At 41.5% G+C, this 21138-nt stretch overlaps 1 protein-coding gene across 15 annotated transcripts in view; it reads right to left on the bottom strand.

Moving 5' to 3' along the window:
- The window catches only part of TENM4 (teneurin transmembrane protein 4), a 927633-nt gene that overhangs the window by 92808 nt on the left and 813687 nt on the right, over positions 1-21138 (bottom strand). For all 15 annotated transcript variants that reach the window (XM_071432902.1, XM_071432903.1, XM_071432904.1 and 12 more), the window contains 2 exons: positions 20220-20366; positions 5895-6111 (listed from right to left, as the gene is read on the bottom strand). In XM_071432902.1, coding sequence (XP_071289003.1) covers positions 5895-6111; positions 20220-20366 — 364 coding nt within the window. The remainder of the gene's footprint in view (positions 1-5894; positions 6112-20219; positions 20367-21138) is intronic.

Genomic DNA, 21138 nt, shown 5'->3' with positions numbered 1-21138 from the left:
TCAAAACTTGCAAGCATGAAAAAAACTCCTAATAAGCTGTTTTCTGCACACTCCTAATGAGCTGTTTTCTGCACACTTCAAGAGCTCCTTGGGGCATAGGTATCACCTGAGACCTTTTAATTCCAGGTGCAGGATGGTGCATTGTTTCTATCAATTGCCTCACTGGGCCTTGCAAGCATGCCCAAATCACACAAGGAAGATCCTACTCCTTCCCTTGTGCTTGGTCATAAATATCTAATGTTTTAAAAATATTTTTAGAAAGCTGCATCCTGATTTCTCTAATGACTGTACACAGGACTTATAGAATTACAGAATCATTAAGGTTGGACAAGACCTCAAAGATCATTGAGTCCAATGAAATTCCTTTTACTGACAGTTACAAAAGAGGAATATAATTGCCTCATGGTTACACTATCTATGTCATGTAAAAGAACATAAATATGGACAGGAGTTTTACTTTCATTAAATCTTGCAGGTACAAATTCCACAAAGTTGATGTAAGTAGCTGCATATATTGCATTAATTTACTATACGGGAATAATGTTATGCTAAACTGAAAATCAGAGGGCAAACACTGGAAAAGAAAATAAGCCCTGTACATAGGAAAGGTAAATTTTAAAAGTATGCTTTGCTCTTAATTCCTCTTGAAGGGATTAATTACCAAAATAAAAACCAGTAAGTTTTTAAAAGGTATTACTTGTACCTAATAAGGAGTTCATATGAGTAGAAAGCATCAAAAGAAGAATAATGCCTTTGGAAGACAATAATGCTGGGAAGAACAGGATCTGAAGACTTGCTGTCTTAGCCTGTTCTAAAATATGGAAAAATATGACCTTGCTTCCATCAATACAGGTACCATGCTGTGCCATGAGTGCTCACCCTCAGAACACTAGATGCTGTTTTATCTCTATGACAAAGTTTTAGATGCAGCATTCCAAGATGTCCTAACCCAAGCTGTCCCACCCACCCCATTGCTTCTGGATGTCTGTGTACAGTGGGTGCATCTGACCCAGAGAATTTCCTGCTGCTGAAGGGAGCTACATCTGCCTGGAGTTGGACCAGAGCCAAGGGCTGGATTAGCCAGCTCAGGAGAAATCATCAGGATTAAAGCTACACCTGGTAAGTTTTGGTTCTTTGACCTCTAACTTTGTCTTCAACTAAAGAAGTGTTTCTTAGGTCACTGTATCAAAGTTACACTTTTCTTGATGGAAAAACATGGAAAAGATAGAGCACCTTGGTTTCCTTGGGAAGAAACCTCAGAAAGATCTGCTGGAGTGAACCCACAGCCCTCCATGAATGGGACAAAATGAGTGAAAAGAAAAGAGAAGATGCTTTGAATATATGCATAGAATCAGAGAATGGTTGTGTTGGACATTAAAGACCATCCAGCTCCAATGCCCTCCCATAAGAAGGGACACCTACCACTAGATCAGATTGCTCAGAGCCCTATCCAACCTGACCTTGAATACTTCCAGGGATAGGGCAGCCACAGCTTCTCTGGGCAAACTCCCTCAAGGATACTAAGCAAACATAGCAATGTTCTTCAAAATCACTTAGGAGTGATCAGAAGGACTATCAAAACATTCTGAAAAAACATTTCGATCCCCCCTATTTTCTTAGCTCTTCTTTGGCCATGATCAATATTCACAGTTTTGGTTTTGATTGGACTTGGGACCAATGCAATTTAACTCTGACACTAAACCCCATTTATTTATTTATTTATTCACAGTAAAACAGTGCATATAAGCACGTAGAGCATACCCGTCTCTCTGAGTTTCTAACTGTGCTGTGTAATCCTCTCCACCTGGATCAGTAAGGTACACTGTTCTGCTTGGCACACAGAGGGGACACAGGAAGGTTGAGTGACATGTTTACAGATGCCTTGTTACTCAGTAATGGGAAAAAATGTACAAAGTTAATTCAATCAGAATTTTAAATCATCAAAACCAGCTTTGTACGCAGACTACTGAACTGAGGGCAATTGGGGACTACTCTTGCAGCTAATAACAAATGCTGCTCTCTGATGTTTCATGTAACTCAGATGGTTATTTCTAGCTGCCCAAGTAATCAGAGCAGGTTGATGTTATTGGCAGCAAGTAGATTTACACAATCTGTCTCAAAAAAGGAGGGGTATAAAATACACTTACTTCAAAATTGAATGATTTGAAATTCTCTTTACAAAAGTGCCAATTCTACACATGGTTTTCTGAGGCACTTTAACCATGCCAAAATTTAGCATAAAAGACTGTGGACCAGGGCTGTTCTTGCCATTTTATGAACCCTCAAAAGAGAACAAATATATCAGGTATCCTACTTTATAGTCAACTTATTGACACCACTGCATCTTGTGCTACTCCTTATGGTGATGGACAACTAAGAATGACTTAAAAACAACAAAGCTAACAGTAAGAGTAAGTGGTTTCAAAATCAATACAAGAATGACCAAGTAGTAGAGGAGTACTTGTTATCTGTTCATCAAAATGATGTGAAAAGACATTCTGCGCATTCAAAATTTAATTTAGCTACTTGCTTTATCATCATAAACACTCATTTCAATATGGGTGATGATTATTTTTTCTTCCCAAACATGAATAATATATAATTGCTGGTATTTGGGAAGAGACAAGGTCTTTGCCTTTATCCATCAGGGTAATTTATCATTGTCTTTCTTTTTCTTCTGCACTGGTGAGAGAGCTTGTCAGCTCAGCTTCTTCTTAAGAAGCCAGAGTGTAATTCAATAATAAATTCACTCACAGGCTAGCTGTCACAAGACATCCATTTATTTGTATCCATTAGGTGATCTGCACTGCTGTTCTCTCTGAAGAGTGGCTTAGCTGTGGTTTTGAAGCTCAGGAAATATATTGCAGAGATATTCAGTCACCTCCTTCATGCTGCTGCCACTTCTGCACAGGCCAGACAGGGATGCAAATGTGCCCCAGTTCCCTCAGGGTGATAATCGGTCAGCCATGACCTAGTGAAGCCTGGAGGAGCACTCAGTTCCTGGCCTGAATGGTGAATGTGCCTGTGCCACTGGTGCCCATGCAGGATACCAGACACACAGGACAGAGATCCACGCCACCTCTGTGTTGCCTGCTCATGGGGGACTGCTCACAGCAAATGACATGGATCCAACTCCAACTCTACTCCATGAGGATGATGGCGTTGGGACAGAAAGATATAGGAAGTTCCATGAACAGCAGTCAACAGTCCTGATCTACACCAAGAAGGAGACGACTTTACGAATTATCCCACCTGCAATAGGAGAGGGCTGTCCTAAAGCAAGATGCTGGAGCCCTCTATAAGAATAACTCCCTCTTGTCAGACAAACTTTTAAGCCAGCAGCTGGAAGAAGTGATGAAAACAGCTCATCTTGCCTCCAGTGGCTGCTGTGATTTTTATAGAGACACCGAGCAAGGATCCATGGATAAAAGGGATATTATCACCTGTCTGTTGGAAAGGCAACTGGTGAAGTTTCAGTGACAATGCTACTGAATAAAGGGCATATCCACACATGCAAAAACAGGCAATCTTGCCTGTCCAGACTAACTGGGTTCCAGATGGTTCCAGCCCATGCTTTCCCACATATCAGTCATTGTCTACTGCTGAAGCACTGTCATTTCCAGGGTGACCAGAGGAGCTGTTCAAAGGTCCAGCTTTTTGGGAGGTGAAACAAGCAACTGAACTACAGAGAGAGGCCAAATAAGCAGAAAACCTTTGCAATGGTTGAGTTTATCCAGATCTATAGTCTATCCAGATCTTTAAGAACTAACAGGAACATGTGATGTCTTTTAAAATCCCAAAAGAGTAGTGGCATTTTCAACAACCCAACACTCTCATGAGTCTGGACCAGGTGCTGTCTCAGGGAAAAATATACCTTCTGTTGAGGTTCTTCAATGTTAGTTGCAATCACTCTTACAAATCAAGATACTTAACTTGAGAGATGCAATACAATCACAGCTTGAGGTGACATATCTGTAGACCACACTTAGTGGCACACACCCTATACTGATAACATGAGAATAGAAACCTCATAAATCATTTCTACCTCTGTATAATTCTTCATCCTAACTTAAGTAGAACAAGTTTTATTACTTCCACTGCATTTAATCAAGAGCAGTCATTAAAACCCTTCCTATCGATCTGAATCTTTGCATTCCCCCACTCCAGTAACCTACATACCAGACAAACAATTATGCTAGCAGGTGCTCATTTTGAATTCTGAATCTCTCCTGATTCAGAATTCAGATGGTTAGTAGGTCCTTCCTACATAGAGATCTATCATCAGACCTATGAAACACACGTAACTCCTGCAAGAATTTATGTTACACTAAATGACACATTCTTGCTGTTGATCCTCTGGTGGCACTCTCAGAAACAAATTCACTATATAATTAGAAATTCCCACTATTTCCCCCCAGCTCTGTATGCTGTTGAATGCAAGCAGCCCTTCAAGAGAAGCTGCAATTTTATATTTTATTGCACAAATATGAAGATTCCTATAGTTCATTAGTTGTATGGAAAGTTCACTAAGCATGTACCAAAATTCTCTGCCTGTCAGAAAGGATACATATGGACCTGATAACAGAGTCCTCTGTGGAAGTGTTGAGGAATTGCTACCCTAAATACATCAGAAGAATGAAAGGTGAGCACTTGAAGCCTGGTTTTACAGCAACAAATCACAACGCCTTGTCCAGAGTCCAGACTGTTCAGTATCCAGTACCTGTGATCTTCAGAATGCCAATGAAGGACAACAATTTGCAACATAAAAGTGTTTGGTTATAATCTGAGTCACTGTTGTCAGTTTTCTTGAACTCTGAAGACCTTGGAAGCAACAAGTATCAGGGCAAATATCACATCAGGCCAATTTCCTGACACTGCTGTGATGATGATGTCAGCCTGTAGACTACCAAAACAGGCAATATATGGGAGCTGGTACCCAAGAGATGCTGGCAGTGTCCCTCCACGAAAAGCTAGAGCTAGAGGGGCCTGAGAGGCCACTTGAGATGTAAGTGCTGAAATAAATACCCACACAAACATGAGGATTGTGTATTTTCAGTGCCAACCTATTAACTGCTGTGTGTGGGAAAGCTGAAAGTAAGCAGTTCATGACTGGGTGAAGCTCAACAGAGTTCAAACCTACGTGTTGACAGCCACCTCTAGGATCAGGGTCACTACTTCTGAAAGGCACCATTCAGGGCAGACACTGAGTGATCTAGGAATTTGACACCCCAGTTACCCTGCTACAAGAAATGATTTTCAGGGATGATCAGCCCTGACAGACTGTAATATACTTAAACCAAATACCTGAGATGCAGTCACAGAAGTGAACTGCTATGTTTTGTTTCCCAGTTCCTGTTTCTTGATGATGATTGCAGCGATAAAGAATTTCTTGATTTTAAAACCAATCTATATTCAACCTGATTGCTTATATTGCAAATCACTCTAACAGCCATCCCTAGATGGTATGATTTTCCTCAGTTCTTCTGAAGTCTCTAATATTCACACTATAGATTGCAAATAGCATTTTAGTTTCCTTCTCTTTTGTCTCTGTCAAAGGAAGATCTGTTACTGCTCTTTAGGAGATACTTGTGCACAATGTCAATCACTTCATCTAGAAGAGCTGAATGGATGCCTTTCACTCCTTGAAATAAGGAAAGTGAGGAAACATGGAACTGGTCATATATGTTGGAAGAGGAGCATCTTGCCATACTGGCTGGCAGGAAATTGTAGGTGAAGAGACAGTCAGCAGAACTACATCAGCCACAAAAGCCTTCAGGTATCTACTTCATCCAAACAATTTTCATTATTCTGCGTCTTGCTGCCCTTCCATGTCTTAAAATGGCCAAGTGGCTTATGCTTCACCACTTACTGAATCAACTCCAAAATTCACTTACCCGCCTTCAAAAGGATTGTCCCCTGGGATGACGTGAGTGCTGTCCTTGCCAATCAGGAACTTGATTCGATCATAGAAGGAATGCAAGCTCTGCTGGGAGACGGGGGCTTGCGTCTCCTGGATGATATCCAGGGGGTCCGGGGAGCCCAGGCACAGTGCATTAACGTGGCACAGTGGCTGCAAGCAGCAGTCTGGGTCCATGCAATCCACCAGGCCATCTACAGAAGGGTAAGGAACATTTTAGAGCAATGGAAACATGGAGTGCTGCAGGCTTCAGGTTGCAAGAACTCCTTCCAATCCACACAGTAGAGAAATGTGGATTTTCATCAACATTAAGTAAGGCATGTTCACTTAAAGTCACAATAAGGAACTCAAAATACACATTAATACATAACACATATATGCAGTAGTATGTAATACATGAAAACTCATATATGACACTGGGCTCTCAAAAAAGCATATTTTAGATTAATCCTAGGATGTGCCATTCCACAACTCAGTCACTTTGATAACTAACTCCAGAGCCCCCAAAGATTGTTATGGGGTTTTTTGCCAAAATACACAACTTCTGTACCCCTCTTCTAATAATAGCATCACACCAAAGCTACCAGGTTTGCTTTCAGCAGGACTAAATAGTGAATAAAGCCATGGTATCTACACGGCTGCAGAGAGATCTATACATGTAACTTAGTAAAATAGAGTAGAAAGTAAAGGATATTTTGCTGGGAAGGTGTGATCTCTTTTGACCTTGGTCACATTGATTTGATACCAACACAGAGTAACAGATGACCTCAAACTCTCAGGATATAAATCTTGCACTTTCAGCACCATTAAATTAATAGTAACAACAATAATATCAGTGGACACACATGAAAAGGCTTGCTGAGTGTACTCCAGTAAAATGAGGGTTTGCATATCTGTCAAGCCATGAAATGCAGGCAGTACCACTTCCCCTCCCACCACCATAGCAACATGCCCCATTCATTTGGAGATGCCACTGCTCATTGCAAACAGCACAGTAAAAAGCAGTGACAGGAAAAGAAATACCAAAAAAAGCTCAAAAGAGGTTTGATGAAGCATCACATTTAGCAATAAAAGTTGTTAGCATGTAGTAGAGACAGATCTTTAAATCAGATAAGGGAACTGGATGATTTTGTTCTGGGGTAATGGGATACGGAGCCCTTCACTTCCAACTCATCAGTTCAAGCAAGACAGTTTGACAGGGAATGAAAATTACTACCATGTGATGGCTGTTCCCAGACCTATGTGAAATGAGTGGTTGGTCTCTGTGTAGCTGCTGAGAGCTCCATATGTCACAGACACCACCTTTACAGCAAGCATCCTACTAACAACTCCAGCAGAGAGGCAAGAAATGAACGTGCCTGGAGAGCAACACTGTCCTGAGAGGCAGAGCCCTCCTGAAGTGGGATGAAATCCTTAGTTTTCAGGATAATGGATTTTTTTATCTCAAAGAAACAGTAAATTAAAACAAGACATTTTGTTATTATTACCGTTTGTGAGCTTCCATTTTGTCCCATTTTTACCAGTATGAATTAGAAGTCCTTTCACTAATGTTATTGGCATTATTTTGTATTTACTGCAATATAAATAGGATGAAATTGCATCTTTCATTGTTCTAGTACTTAAAATGGCTCACACGTCATGGAATTGGATTCTGTTGAGTTATACCTGTTCCAATCCTGGAATAGTTTAGTGTTTATAACATCACTGACATCATCATTTCATGTGGTTACTCACACACAGAAAGCTGAAGAAGCCTGGTAGGGGCTCCCAGAGCTTCCAAGTAGGTCAAAGACAATGTGAATCTGCTCTGTGCACACATACACACACACACACACACAAACACAGACACTGGGTCATTTCCACAAGTGCTCTGGACTTGCCATTAATGATAATGGGAGCACTATTAAGCCAGCAACAGTGCTTTGAAAAATCCCATCTGTTACCCACACCTCTGTCTGTCCTAACATCTCTACATCTTTATAACTCCTTACAAAATTGCCACACAAAAAGGTTCATCTTGGACACTAAACTTATCCATTGGCCTTTTCTCTTGATGACTAGTGATAATGAAAAAGAACTAATTAGAATTTCTTTGCCCATTAAAAAAATTGCTTGCTGCAGATGATTAGATCAGTAGGATTCTGGAAGGTCAAATCTCAGATGGAGTTTGAGAGACCATTCACAGAACACTGCCCAGCTTAGATGCAACAGGCTTAGTCACAGCTACCTACTAAAAAAAAAGAAAAGAAAAGAAAAACAAACAACAAACCAGTCTTGTTACTATATTGACTACAATTTCAAGCAAGATAAAATGTTGTCATTTTCTCACACACATTAATAATGTTTTCTAAGGCTACAGACACTTGGCTGAAAGGATGGCAAACCAGCTGTACCATACCTCTTCATTAACCTGTCTTTTTTCCAGGCATCAGAAATGTGTTTTGAGGCCTGAAGCTGCAAGACAGCAAGAAAATGTTGTCTTTGCAGGAAACTGTAGATAAATGTTTGAAGAATAGATGCAGAGGACAATGTTTTGAACAGGTGAGAATGATGAGGACTCATCTGCAGATAAGACTTTCAACTAATGTGTTTTGGACCTAAATGGAATAAATTGAGGAAAACTACACCAGAAAGGTTTGTCACTGATGTCCTAAATTCATGAAGGCACTTGAGGGCTGAAATGGTGTTTAGCTACTCAACTCCCTCTAATACCAAAAGCAGTTTCAGGACAGAGCATTTCTTTAGCTTAGGAAAATGTAATGGCTATTTTTGTCTGGGTCATGCAGAACAGCAAGAGTTAATCTACAAGATCATAAGTAGTGATGTCTGTGCATACTGTTTTCTTGGGGTTTTTTATTGTATGGTCGAAAAGTCATCCAAGTGGTACCCTACAGCAACTTGTCAGCAGATATAATGACAGTGTACACAGCTATGACTTTTCATGCCCTGAGATCTCTCACTGGATCCATCAGAAGAGTGAGGATAAAGTGACATTTGCGAGAAGCTCCTGACCCATAACTCTGGCATTAACTGTCCAATTCAACAAAACAATATGAAGTTGTAATTCAAAACACCTTTGAAATCCATAAAGCATAAAGGTGAATTTTCATAAGAGATCAAAGCAAATTTTTCAGACAGGTAACAGAGAAAGGTGAACATGGGGTCAATGCTCTCTGCACCCCAAGTTTAGCAGCAGCAAAGCCACAGAGACCCATCACCTGCATGTGGATTCCTAACTCCAGTAGCTCCCAGAGCACAGGTAGGCTGCATAGTAAGTTCTTAGTTATGGATGCCTTTATACAGCCCTTGGTTTTAAAAAGTGACAGCTTCCTTAATTAAGTATAACTGTAATATGACCATGGCACTTCAAAGCAGAGAACAAATGTGTTGCTGAATTATCTCTGTGAGAAGTTTAAAGTCTTGCATAGGGGGATTACTGCAATTCATATGTTTTAAGGCTAATATGATCAGCTTGTCTGACCTCTTATGCCCATAGGCTGTTGATTTTTTTCCCATCCAGAACTGGATTAAATCCTGTGTTTTAGAAAAATATCTCATATACCAAAGAAAGCTGACTACAGTGAGTCAGCCACTTCCTCCAAGAAACTTCTGAAATGCTTAATTACTGCTAGGGAACTGTGTCATATTTCAAGGTTGGATTTGTCTAACTCTGGTATCCCACAACTGGTCTTGTCTGACCTTTGTCCATAAAGTTACCATAGTTCCTTCTGCCCTGCATGCTCTGATGTCTTTTCCATGTGCAAGTACCTCCACACAGAATAAAAATCCTTGTTGTTTCATTTCAAATCTTTTCTCTGAACAGCTGAGGAAGAACAAAATTCCCAGTTTAAGGTTTGTTTCCCATCCACTGGATGTTTTGGTGTATGACATCCTTTGATCTCTTTCCAGTAATTTCACATCTTTTACGTGTGGACACCAACACTGGACACAGAACTATGTCAGCAATATTGGGTGCAGAAAAGAGACCACTTCCTCTTCCCCAAAGAATTTTTGGGCTTCTATACTCCTAAGGTTCACAGAGGTGAAGCTACAAAAGCCTTGCACTGAGAACTCATGTTGAGACAATTACCTCCAGTGACCTCAAAATTCTGTTCTGAGTCATTGCTTCTCAAGAATCTCTCAACCCTCCAGTATAACATCATTTATTTGTTCCCAGGGCTGTTTTGCATTTTGCTGCATTATGATATATTTTGTTTGTGACCTTGCAGTGATGTGAGTCAGATCACTCTGTGTCAAAATGATCAGGTACGTTATTTACCACCATACTGAGCTTTAGGTGACCTAAAAATTTTACCAGGAGAGAAGTAAACTATATTCTAAGACAATAATAAAAATGCTGAGTAGGGCTGGATACAACAACCAATTCCAAGGGATCCCTACAGAAACATCTTCAATCATGGATGCCTTCCAATTAATAAATTAATTCAGAGATGTGTCACTAAGCCAGATTTTAAGACATCTCTTGTGTTCCTTCTGATTTCCAAGCAACGGGAATTTTTGAGACATCTTGAGACTGTTTATGCATTCTATATACACATATATATCCTTTGACAGTCCTCCTAAAACCAAACCCAAACTCTTTTGTCCCACTTCCTTTGCATGAAGCCTGAAATAACCACCTTTTTGCAATCTTAGAGTTACCATGGGGTGAATCAAACCACTGTTGTTGTGAAAAGGGAGCCACTGGCAAGACATTGTCACATCTGGTAAATAATGTGTTCAGTGGTTTGCATCTTTCACTAACATTCAAGTAATCAGAGAATAAAGCAGAGTGGATGGCACCTCTACAGGTCATCTTGTGAGCCCTGGCTCATTCCCTGTAGAGAGGGACATGAAGGAAAATTAATTGGGCTCAGCAGAAACCCTTTCTTTTCTGCCATTGAGGATAAAGCAGCTCCAATTTATTCAGCCAACATTGTATTTTAGGGGACCAAGACCATTTTTATCAGGTAATCTGCACTCTTTATATCACTACACAGTGAGTTTTATTTTGGGATGACTTATCTAGCTCTTATCTTGTGGGTGGAGTTGCAATTTTTTTTTAGAATGAGGCTCTGACTCCCTTAAAGACTGCAAATCCACCATTCCCATTAGTGAGCTCTTCAAACTACTACTTTAGACTGCAAACTCCCTGGGAGTAGAGACTGTCTTTTTATTTTCTGTTCACAAAACATCTGTTCTAGTCTCAAAGGCCTCTGAAGTGTCAGCACAGCCCAATGAAATAACCACAATTGTCATTAAAGTTTTGTATCTGCAATGTATGCTCAGCTTTTTCTCCATGGGAGCATTGTTTCATGGAAGGGGCTGAACACCAAAGGTATCTGTGTCTTCTTGGAGCAGGACCTCGGCCTAATGAGTGTAACATTTGCATAATGCCAGCTGGAGAACAACTGATTTTAACTGACTTTAAACACTCGCTATGACTATCAAGACAGCAACACTAGATAATGACAACAGATGGAAATACTGACCTCACTCAAGAATTTCACAAGATACTCCTTATCATCACTGCCTTCCACAAATAGTCACCTGGATACCAAATTTAAGAGGAGCTAAAATTACTTGGCTTTCAAACACTGCTCATGACCCATCACTTTCTGAAAATCACGTCCTTTATGACGTTTGTCTGTATGATGCATGCATGCAAAAAAAAATCCACCCAAACCAACCAGATATTTTAAAATTCCTGCAAAATAATTACTCTTCAGCAGTAATGGAGCTACTTGCTGTCCCTGCCCTCCTTGAGTAGTTGCTGCACTTGGTGGCTGAAAAGTGCTCACAAATCCCACAGTAGTCTCATTTCTCCTTCGTGTCCATGCAGTCAGCTTCCAAGTTCCTCACTCACTGCCATGCAGCACCCAAAAAGTGTCAAGAATTAGAGCTTTGTACAGAAGCAAAGGCCTGATTTTGAGACATTGCTTCTGCAGTAAACAAGATCAGCTAAGAGCTGATCTTGAAAGCTAATAAAATTTCCAATTAGCTGTGACTTTTCATGGCCCTACAATTGTGTTGGCTGATTTAATGGGCAGTGTCTGAAGTGGCTGAGACTGAATTATTGAGCATTTCTACGGAGTTATGGATGCAGCAACAAAAATCAGTTATGCTAACATCACCAACAGAATGCAAATAACCTGCAGCCAGAGGTGGTGTTATTATGTGTTTAAGCAGACTCTGACAGGGTGCTGCATGTCAAGTCTCAGGCTGGAACAGGCAGGCCATGGGTAGGGATGGACATGTTTATACACAGAGAGCATTCTGTGAACTGTGATGCACTTTGGGAGCCCCAGGCAGGCAGGCAGTCAGAGGGAGGTGAGCTTAAGGAGCCTGATTAGGGTGAATCTGGGACAGCACACATGACAAACTCAAGGATTGCTCCTGCCAAAGACCATGACACTTTTTGTTACTGACTGCAATGGGATGAGCCTCTATGAGAAACTGTATTCGGCAAAGCAAAACTAGGAAGTAAAACCAACAATAAAACCCCATTGTCTCCCATGGGAGAATTTCCACTGGCAACAAAAGAATAAAATGCACTGATTATACAAATAATCGTGTCTCTTGCCTCATCCAGTTCTTATCTTTCAGTTCCCTTTCTGTGCCATTCATCAGGCAACATTATCACTTTTTGTGGGGACACTGTCTTGTCCTGTGATGCTTTTGGATGAATTATTGGGAGAGTTTGGGTGGGAAAGGTTTTAAATGTAAATGCTCAAAGGTAAAGATAACAGTCTTAGTCTTACCCTTGAGCAAATCAGGTTTTACTCTTTCAGTTCTAATCTAAACTGGTTTAGAGGAAGGCTCTAAAGGTACTTGCACAAACAAGTTATTGTTCACGTGGATGTTTGTGCTGATAAAGGTTTTACAGGAATAATGATGTTCTGATCCAATTCCTGAGCTGAGGACTGACACTCCATTTACTTGAATTGGATTTGGGGAATAAATGGATTTTACTCCAGTGCTTTCAAAGATAAATTTTACTTATTCAACAAGAGTTGCAGCTTTTGGTTCCCCTTTAAGGAGACAAAGGAAAACAAAACACAACTGTAAGGAACAATGGCAATATGACTGTTAACTCCCTGTGTTCACGTTAGCTATTCATATTCTCTTTGCTCCTTCTATCCCACCTGCTCTGTTTTGATTTCACCTGAATAAGCTTCTCACTGCTTGTATCTGGGCTAAATTAGATTGCTGGCTGCCTGGGAAAGGAATTGCCCTCACTTCTTTCTCTAAGTGTTCAGCACTTGTTTGCAAATTTGAAATAACACAGTCATATGTAATAGCAGTCAAGTGTTTGAATTACAGGACTCCTTGGGCTCTTGTGCAGAACCTCTGTGGGGATAGTCACTACAGAAAGACTCCGCAAAATGTTCATCCTAATCCAGAGCTACATTCTTTAAAAAAACATCTGAATAGAGAAAGAAAGGAAGTGGAAGGAGGAAATGACAGAAAACACATGATAATCACCACTGTCTGGCATAAACCAGACCTGTAATAATGTGTTTAGAATCTACAAGTTCACAGCAACCCGCAGCTCATCACTGCTCTGGAGAATAGAGTTGATGCAGCTGGTTTCATGGGCTTCTTCCTTTCTCCAAGCAGATTTTTAACAGCCAGCAAAGCAGCATATAAACCAAGCAACCTAGGATTTGAGGGAATTGCATGAAGCTGAGCAAGGCGTGTGAGGGCCTTTTCTAGCTTAGGAGAGACTGTGTCCTGGGGTGCATCAGGCATAGCATCATCAGCTGGGTGAGGGAGGGGATTGTCCCACTCTGCTCTGCACTGGGGCGGCCTCACCTCAAGGCCTGTGTGCAGCTTTGGGCACCACAATATAAGAAAGGTATTAAGCCATTAGAGTGTACAAAGGTGGGCTGTGAGGAATGTGAAGGCTCTGGATGGGAAGCTGTATGAGATGTGGCTGAGGTCACTTGGCTTGTTCAGCCTGGAGGAGACTGAGGCTAGACCTCATCATGGTTTGAAGTTTCCTCTCAAAAGGAAGAGGAGGGGCATGCACTGATATCCTCTCTGTGGTGACCAGTGACAGGACCCGAGTGAGTGGCATGAAGCTGTGTCAGGAAAGTTTAGGATGCCTATTAGGAAAGGGTTCTTCACCCAGAGGGTAGCTGGGTACTGGAACAGGCTCCCCAGGGAAGTGGTCACAGCACCAAACCTGACAGAGTAGAGGTTGTTCTGTGCAGGGCCAGGAGCTGGGATTTGATGATCTTTATGAGCCCCCTCCAGCTCAGGATATTCGATGATTCTGTGACTAGCATTTGGACAGGACAGTAAGCACAAGTTGATTAACTGTGATGGTGTTCACAGGGGTTTTCAGGATGAGGGAAGAGACGTAGATCTGACTCCATATTTCAGAGGGCTTGATTTATTATTTTATGATATATATATTACATTATAACTATAGTAAAAAGAATAGAAGGAAAAGTTTCATCTCAGAAGGCTAGCTAAGCTAAGAATAGAAAGGAATGAATAATAAAGGTTTGTGTCTCAGACAGAGAGTCCAAGCTAACTGGGCTGTGGTTGGCCATTAATTGTAAACATCCAAGATGGGCCAATCACAGATGGACCTGTTGCATTCCACAGCAGCAGATAACCATTGTCTACATTTTGTTGCTAAAGCTTCTCAGCTTCTCAGCAGGAAAAATCCTAATGAAAGGATTTTCATGAAAAGATGTCTGTGACAATTAACCTGATCGACTGTCATGCAATAGTGTACCTGAAACTGCCTCCTTCAGGAGTCAAAGCACATCTTAAAAGTGATTCTTCTGAGCAAAAGTAACTCAGAACTTATAAATGTTTTTGGTGGGAACAGTGGTTTCACACCCTCAGCAGCTGAGAGATCCTTGTCACCAAGGTCTCTCACTTTCCTGGCAAGTGCTGCAAGTGTTAAGCTACTGTTGAAAAGTTCACCCTAACATGCTCTGACTGAATCCAAGCCAATTTAAGCAATCATTTGAAAACATCTTGGAAAGTGGTCTCAGATAACTCAGATATTGGCATGTTTCTCAAATCCTGGTCAAGAGGAAAGTGGCCATGCAGTCTATGCAATGTTCTGCATAGTCAGTGCAAAACCTTAGGATTCTAAGGGGACTTTCTGTCTCACAGAAATTGCAGCGGTTTCCCTTAGATGCTAAAGTAGGTCTGGTAGAGCTTTCCTGAATTTCTGCTTTAAACACTGGTGCTCAAACTCTGTTTAAGCATCTTTTGAAGTGCAGAAATGCTTTGTGATTTAAGTGTCCAATCTGTTTTTTTCTGAAGCTGGTTCATGTCACCTTCTGTTACATTTTGTGTACAAGCAGTGCCTCCTTCCCATAACTTAGCTCTCTCATTTCAGCAGACAATGCTAGGTTTCTCTCAACACAGAGAGCATTTACATAGCTTCTTTCTGAATCAATTAATTAAAGGCATTTCATTAAGGATTCCTTCAAAGTACCAGGAGCTCTCCCAAGGTGTCAAGACAAGACACTGCTAGACCCCCCAGTTCACAACACATAATCCTCTCCAATGGCATGATAAACACATGCTCCAGGATGCCGGAATGCCCTGGGTGAACAATGCTCTCCTGCCAGCCTTGCTGCCAACAACCAGCCACAGGAGACACCCTGTGTTACCATCCCAACACAAAATCAGCAAAGAGCTGAAACCTGAAAATGTGAACTGGTCATTTTATCTGAGGACGAGTCAATTAACAGTCACCATGAAACAGAGGAAGAGAAGCTGGGTGATTTCTAACAAATTATACCAGCTACCCAATCTTTTAAGTACAGCAGGCTTTCTAATCCTTTTAGCAGTGCTTTGTGGCTCCTCCAAGATGACCCTGTTGTTTGACTGGATCTATCTGTGATGAAAAATGATAATTTATGATGGCTGTTTTCCCAGGTGCATTCAGATCTCAATATTTCCCTCCACAAATGTAGCCAGCACATTATTGTGTAATTTTTTATGGTTTTGAGGAAGCAGACAGCTCACACACCATGCCCAGGAGACAATCTTCTCATCTATTAAAGCCAAGGGCATGAGGGCAAAAAGAAGAAAGGAAGCATCAGAAAGCACCCCACTACTTTGTCTGCAGCTCAACCATTTGCAAAGACAAAGGCTTGCATTCTGGGGTTCTCCTGGATTCTTTACTGTTCCCTTTAAAACCCTGAGACTAACTTCAGATGTAACCCCTATGCACTGCAAAGATCAGTGCAGACTTCTGCCAGCTCTCTAACACTATTTGGCATGTGGTGGACAGATGGTGAACACATGGGTGTTAAGAAGGCCAGAGTTGCTGTGCCAAAGTTTCTCTTGTGAAAGATTTGAAATGCTGTTGTTCCAGAGCATTATGTAAGTCTCCACCTTACCACAAGCACTACCTGATCCTTGAACGGGGCAAGGCACTGTGGAGCTGCCAGTGGGCTTTGGTACAGTTAAACAAACATCACTGATTTGCCTCAGAGAAACCATTCCTGAATTACACTGTCCCTGAAGTGACCTGATCACTGCTCCAGGGATGGGAGATTAAGGCAACCTTTAGTTGTTCTGGTCCAGGAGGATAAGTCAAGGAAAGCATACAAATGGCTCCACCTGCTAGCTTTTGGGAAGCATCTGGTGGAGCACAGACTGAACTTGCAAAGGCAAAATGGGGCCATGGGTACATTGGAACTCTCTGTTTGTCCTAGGCTAAATGAGACATAAACTGAGGGGAAGGAGCTTCGCTAATACAATTCTTGCAGAAAAAGAAAGCAGGATGGTTTATTTCTCTCAGTCCCAAAGGAAGATTGTTGACCAGATGACAGCTAAGAAAAATGAAGTTTCTATAGTTTTATTTAATGGTGTGCAATATATATTATGACAAGCCAGGCTTATTTGACTGGGAAGGCTATCTATCTATCTAGCCATCTATCTACCTATTTAATCCCTTAACCACTAACACTCACCTTTGGACGTATTTCAGTTGGGAAGAGGCAGTGGAGAAAAGCAGACAACTGAACAGAAACTGCTAATCAACATGAAGGTTTAGATAATATTGTGAACACTGTCATTTCAGACATATTTTTCATATGAGAAAAATATTGCCTCTTGCCTTCCACAAATAAGGTAGATTCAAGTTTGACAGAGTTCAGCAGCTGCTCAGGAACAGGAATTGTTTAAAGCAGAAAATGAAGGACGGGTCGGTTCCAGTTCCTGGAAAACCAGCAAGCTTCACCCTACCTGGAAGACTTGGCTACTCTGGAGAAGCCCCAAAGAACAACAAAGACCCTCAGATAAAGTAACTGTGTTGAACTTTGTTGAACCAAATGAGCAATTTCAATTAACATCTGTAGTCCTCTCATGATTTCACCTCAGTGTGATTTTCTCTTCATGAAAACTCATTGAAATGGAGAACTGGACAACTCTGGCTCTCAAACAGTTAGATGATTTCTCCAGAACAAGGACAGGTAACACAGCTTTGCTGTTCAACAGTATATTCATGAGATTAGTTAAGAATATCCTCTCTTCCCCTCAGTTTTTCCCGTACACTATGTTCTTAACAGAGGAGTCTACCAATGCAACAGAGCCCATATTTAGCCTATGGAATACCAGCCTCTTCTCAAGGTATTATCAAATGCCATTAACTCTACTTTTAGGACTTGTCACAGAAGATAATTTCCTTGATTTTTTAAACTTTCAAACTTATTCTTCAAGTACATGACAGAACAGTCAGTGTGGGGTGAGACATATAGGTACTACCTGTCACACCTACTCTTAGGTAGTGAGTGTTTGCAGCCATGAATTAGAGGTTATTTTCTGCTGAAGTGAGGCAAGAACCACTTTTCTCATCTTGTTTTAAAGAAACACCTCCTGTTTGTTGCAATACAGGTGGCCTCTTAGGTCAAATGTACAAAATCTTGGCCTTTTACCCAGATTGTTACAGCTCTGTCATTGCACTGTTTTTCCTTAACTGATACTGGATGATCACCTGCTCTCAGTTACTCGCTACAGCTTCTTTCAAGTTGATGGGCTTGGTTTTTAAAAGTGTAAACAAAGTGGACCTGGGTGTGAAACCTAAGTGCTAGCTTTGATAAATGACACTTTGTGGAGAGGGAACTGCACTCAGAAACAACTTTTTACTAGCCTTAACAAAGATTAAATTTCACCAAGTTTCTTTCTGAGTGACTCCTGCTCAGCTTGTTATTGTTTATCTGAACAGCCTCCAAATTTAAGAGCCGAACACACCCTGTAATTTAGCACCCGTCTCCCTCAGGGTATGATTAGGCTGGGAGCTGATGAAAAAGTTTCTGACTTCAGCTCCCATTATCCTGAGGAATTTCCGGCTGTAGAGATTTTGATTAGCAGACACTTGACACCATAGTGTAGGAGCCAGGTATGAGCTCAGGCAGAGTGAACCCCCCGGTACTGTGAACAGGCCCACTAACCTCTTTCTCACCACTCGTGATATCCATTTTGACTAGGTCAGTTGTTTGACTTCTAAAGCTTCATGGAAGGACTTCTACCTCCATTACCAACATTCATGAGCAAATCCCACATTTGGATCCTTTCCAGTGAACCAAAATAAACCACCTTTCTTCAGCCCTGAGCATGCATCACTCCAGTGTATGTGACAGAATTCCAAAAGGTGGAGATGGCACAGTGCTCATTGAAGAGAGCCCTTAGCATATACATATATGCTAATACAGCCAAATCAAAGGCACAGTGTATGACTGATTATCTGTAATCTGTAATGCACACCATGTACATTTTCTTTTTTTTGAGCGTACCAAGAGTAAAGTCAACACCCATTTGTGGGCTCTGACACATGAACAAGCTGCCACAAGTAAGTTACAACCTATCAGTTGCTCTGTTCTTGCTGTGCACACCACTGCTCCACACAGGTTCACCAAATGCCAGTTCGTAGTTGATGTGCACTAACTTGTAAACCTGTCAATGCCTTTTGTCTCTCCCGTGTACACCCGCTGTCCTGCAGGCTTGCAAGGCAGCTCATTTCAAGGTGAGGGTAACCCAGGTAAAAAGGTTAACCCTTGATTCAGGAGATATAAAGAGATGCTCAGGGTCTTTTCATGCTCTTTGTGATATCATACAGTTATGATTTACATGGTGTGTTAGGCTGGATTACTCCTTCTGTCTCTCTCTTACTAAAAACTTCACATGGCTTTCGCTGGTTATTTTTTTCCATGGAAACTGGGACTGACCTTTGGTCTATTTACCATACTTTTACACATCTGATGTGATGACCTTTATTGCTGCCCTGTGTTAGCTGTAAATAGAAAAGACAAGTACAGTGATATTCAGTTCCATATGAGGTAAAAAGCCATCTTTGTTTTATAGTGTGTACTCTTTGTATGGTACTCAAATTTTTCCATCTTTTCTAATGGGCTAATTTGGTCCATTTGCCATGCCAGATGTGCAGAAGTATTTTAAATATTCAATCAGAATCACAGTTGTTGTGAAGCAGATAATCACAGACTTGGCTTGGCTATTTTTTTTAAACTGTACTGTTCTTGTGAATATGATAAAACAGAGGCTTGCAAAATGTAGTCTCCACTTCACAGTCTGGGTCCTGGCCCAGACTTGTGGTTTACAAAGCCTTTTGCTGAGTGACAACACAACAAATTATGCAGTCTCCCTTATGCCTTAAATTTAATATCTCATCTCCTGCTCTCTAATTCAAACCTTCACACTGCACCACAGTTTCCTTTGTAATGAGATAACTCTGAATATTAAGTTTGCATTACACAGAGCTATTATTCACAGGCCTGACATCATTACATATGGAACAGTAATCAATAAAACATGGTTTGAGAGGGATTGGATGGCTTGTGGGCATGGGGATCAGTCACCCAAGTCTCTAAGTTTATGAAAAATACCCATCCAAAGTCAGTAGTGACCAACTGCAGAGCCTTGATGAAAGCCTCAGGCAGTGAGGGCAAAGTTTGAACAGTCAGGGATGTTCACTGCCTGAGGTGGTCCCATCGTGTCACTGCTGAGCCACTTGGCTGGAGTAGAGGGACTGGACAGGTGCACAGCCTCCGCCTGCTCTCTGCTCTATGGACTTGATTTGAAGACAAACAAATGTCCCTCTTCAGCCCTGGCACCCCAGATCCAAACCCATTTAATTTGAATTCCAATCCACTCTGGCTGAGTCAGCCTGGCAGATTTTGCTGTCTGCTCTCTACCAGCTGTCAAAAAACAATCTGCCCTGCAGAATCAAGTCCAGATGACTGTTCAGTGTGAGAGGTTTATAGGCTCTGTGAAGCCTGACATATCACATGTGCTCGTGTCCTACCTCCATCGTTGTCTTTCCCATCACCGCATGCCGTCTCCATGGAAGTGTCACAGCCTGCTCCTCTCCAGCCCAGCTGGCAGACGCAGTGCCAACCGTTCATGTCCAGAGTGCATCTGCCATTGCCATTGCACAAGCCAGGGCATCCCTCTGCAAGGCAAACAGCCACACGTTCAAACACACTCAAAACACAAAGCAACATAGCCTGGAAAGGGCCTCATTAAACAGCTCTTTCCCTTTGCCTTCAGTTGATTTCTCCACTCCCACTTGGTGTCTTCCCACCTGGAATGAACCTGCTTTGGTGTCAGGATGGTGGTGACTACTCAATGGGCAGCTGCTTCTGGCTCTCCCAGGAAGTCCTCATAGCACAACCACACTCACTGCCCTGAGGGAATGGTGAGTTTCAGGGAGGCACTGAGATATTCCTGCTTCACTGGTTGCAAAAGCAAGGCAGCACATTGCCCTCCGAGCCTCTCAAAACATTTGGTATGTGGAGACTAGTACTTGGGGTTACCTAAGTTGCATTTGGGAATAAAGTTCACAACACCCAGCAGAATAAAGCAGATGGCTTTCAATAATTCTGTGATCTCAGACTGGTAAGCATTCAAAACCAGCTGGAAAGGGAAAGGTAGAAAATATTTTGAAGACATACAGTTTCTTTACTGTAGTAATTTTGGGAGGGATTCATCTCATCTGGTTCAAATTAATCTAAAACTGAGATACCTTCAACTCTCTGTAGTCAGCAGAGAAACAGACTGTCCCAGGGCAGAAGACTCCTCATGTTGGTTTGATGCTCATGGTGATGAGCTAAAGCATGTTCTGGAAACATCCATTTCTCCCCAGTGATTAGAGAGAGTCACTGTACAGAGGCAGGCATTTTATAGTTGATAAAATTTAGTTAGGGAGGATGAACACCAACCTC

This window comes from Agelaius tricolor, unplaced genomic scaffold, assembly GCF_023055355.1.
Source record: "Agelaius tricolor isolate 1412-34295 unplaced genomic scaffold, bAgeTri1.0.p SCAF_9, whole genome shotgun sequence".
In the NCBI taxonomy this organism is placed as follows: Eukaryota; Metazoa; Chordata; class Aves; order Passeriformes; family Icteridae; genus Agelaius; species Agelaius tricolor.
The sequence above is the reverse complement of the archived record's forward strand: the minus strand, read 5'-3'. Positions and strand labels throughout refer to the sequence as shown.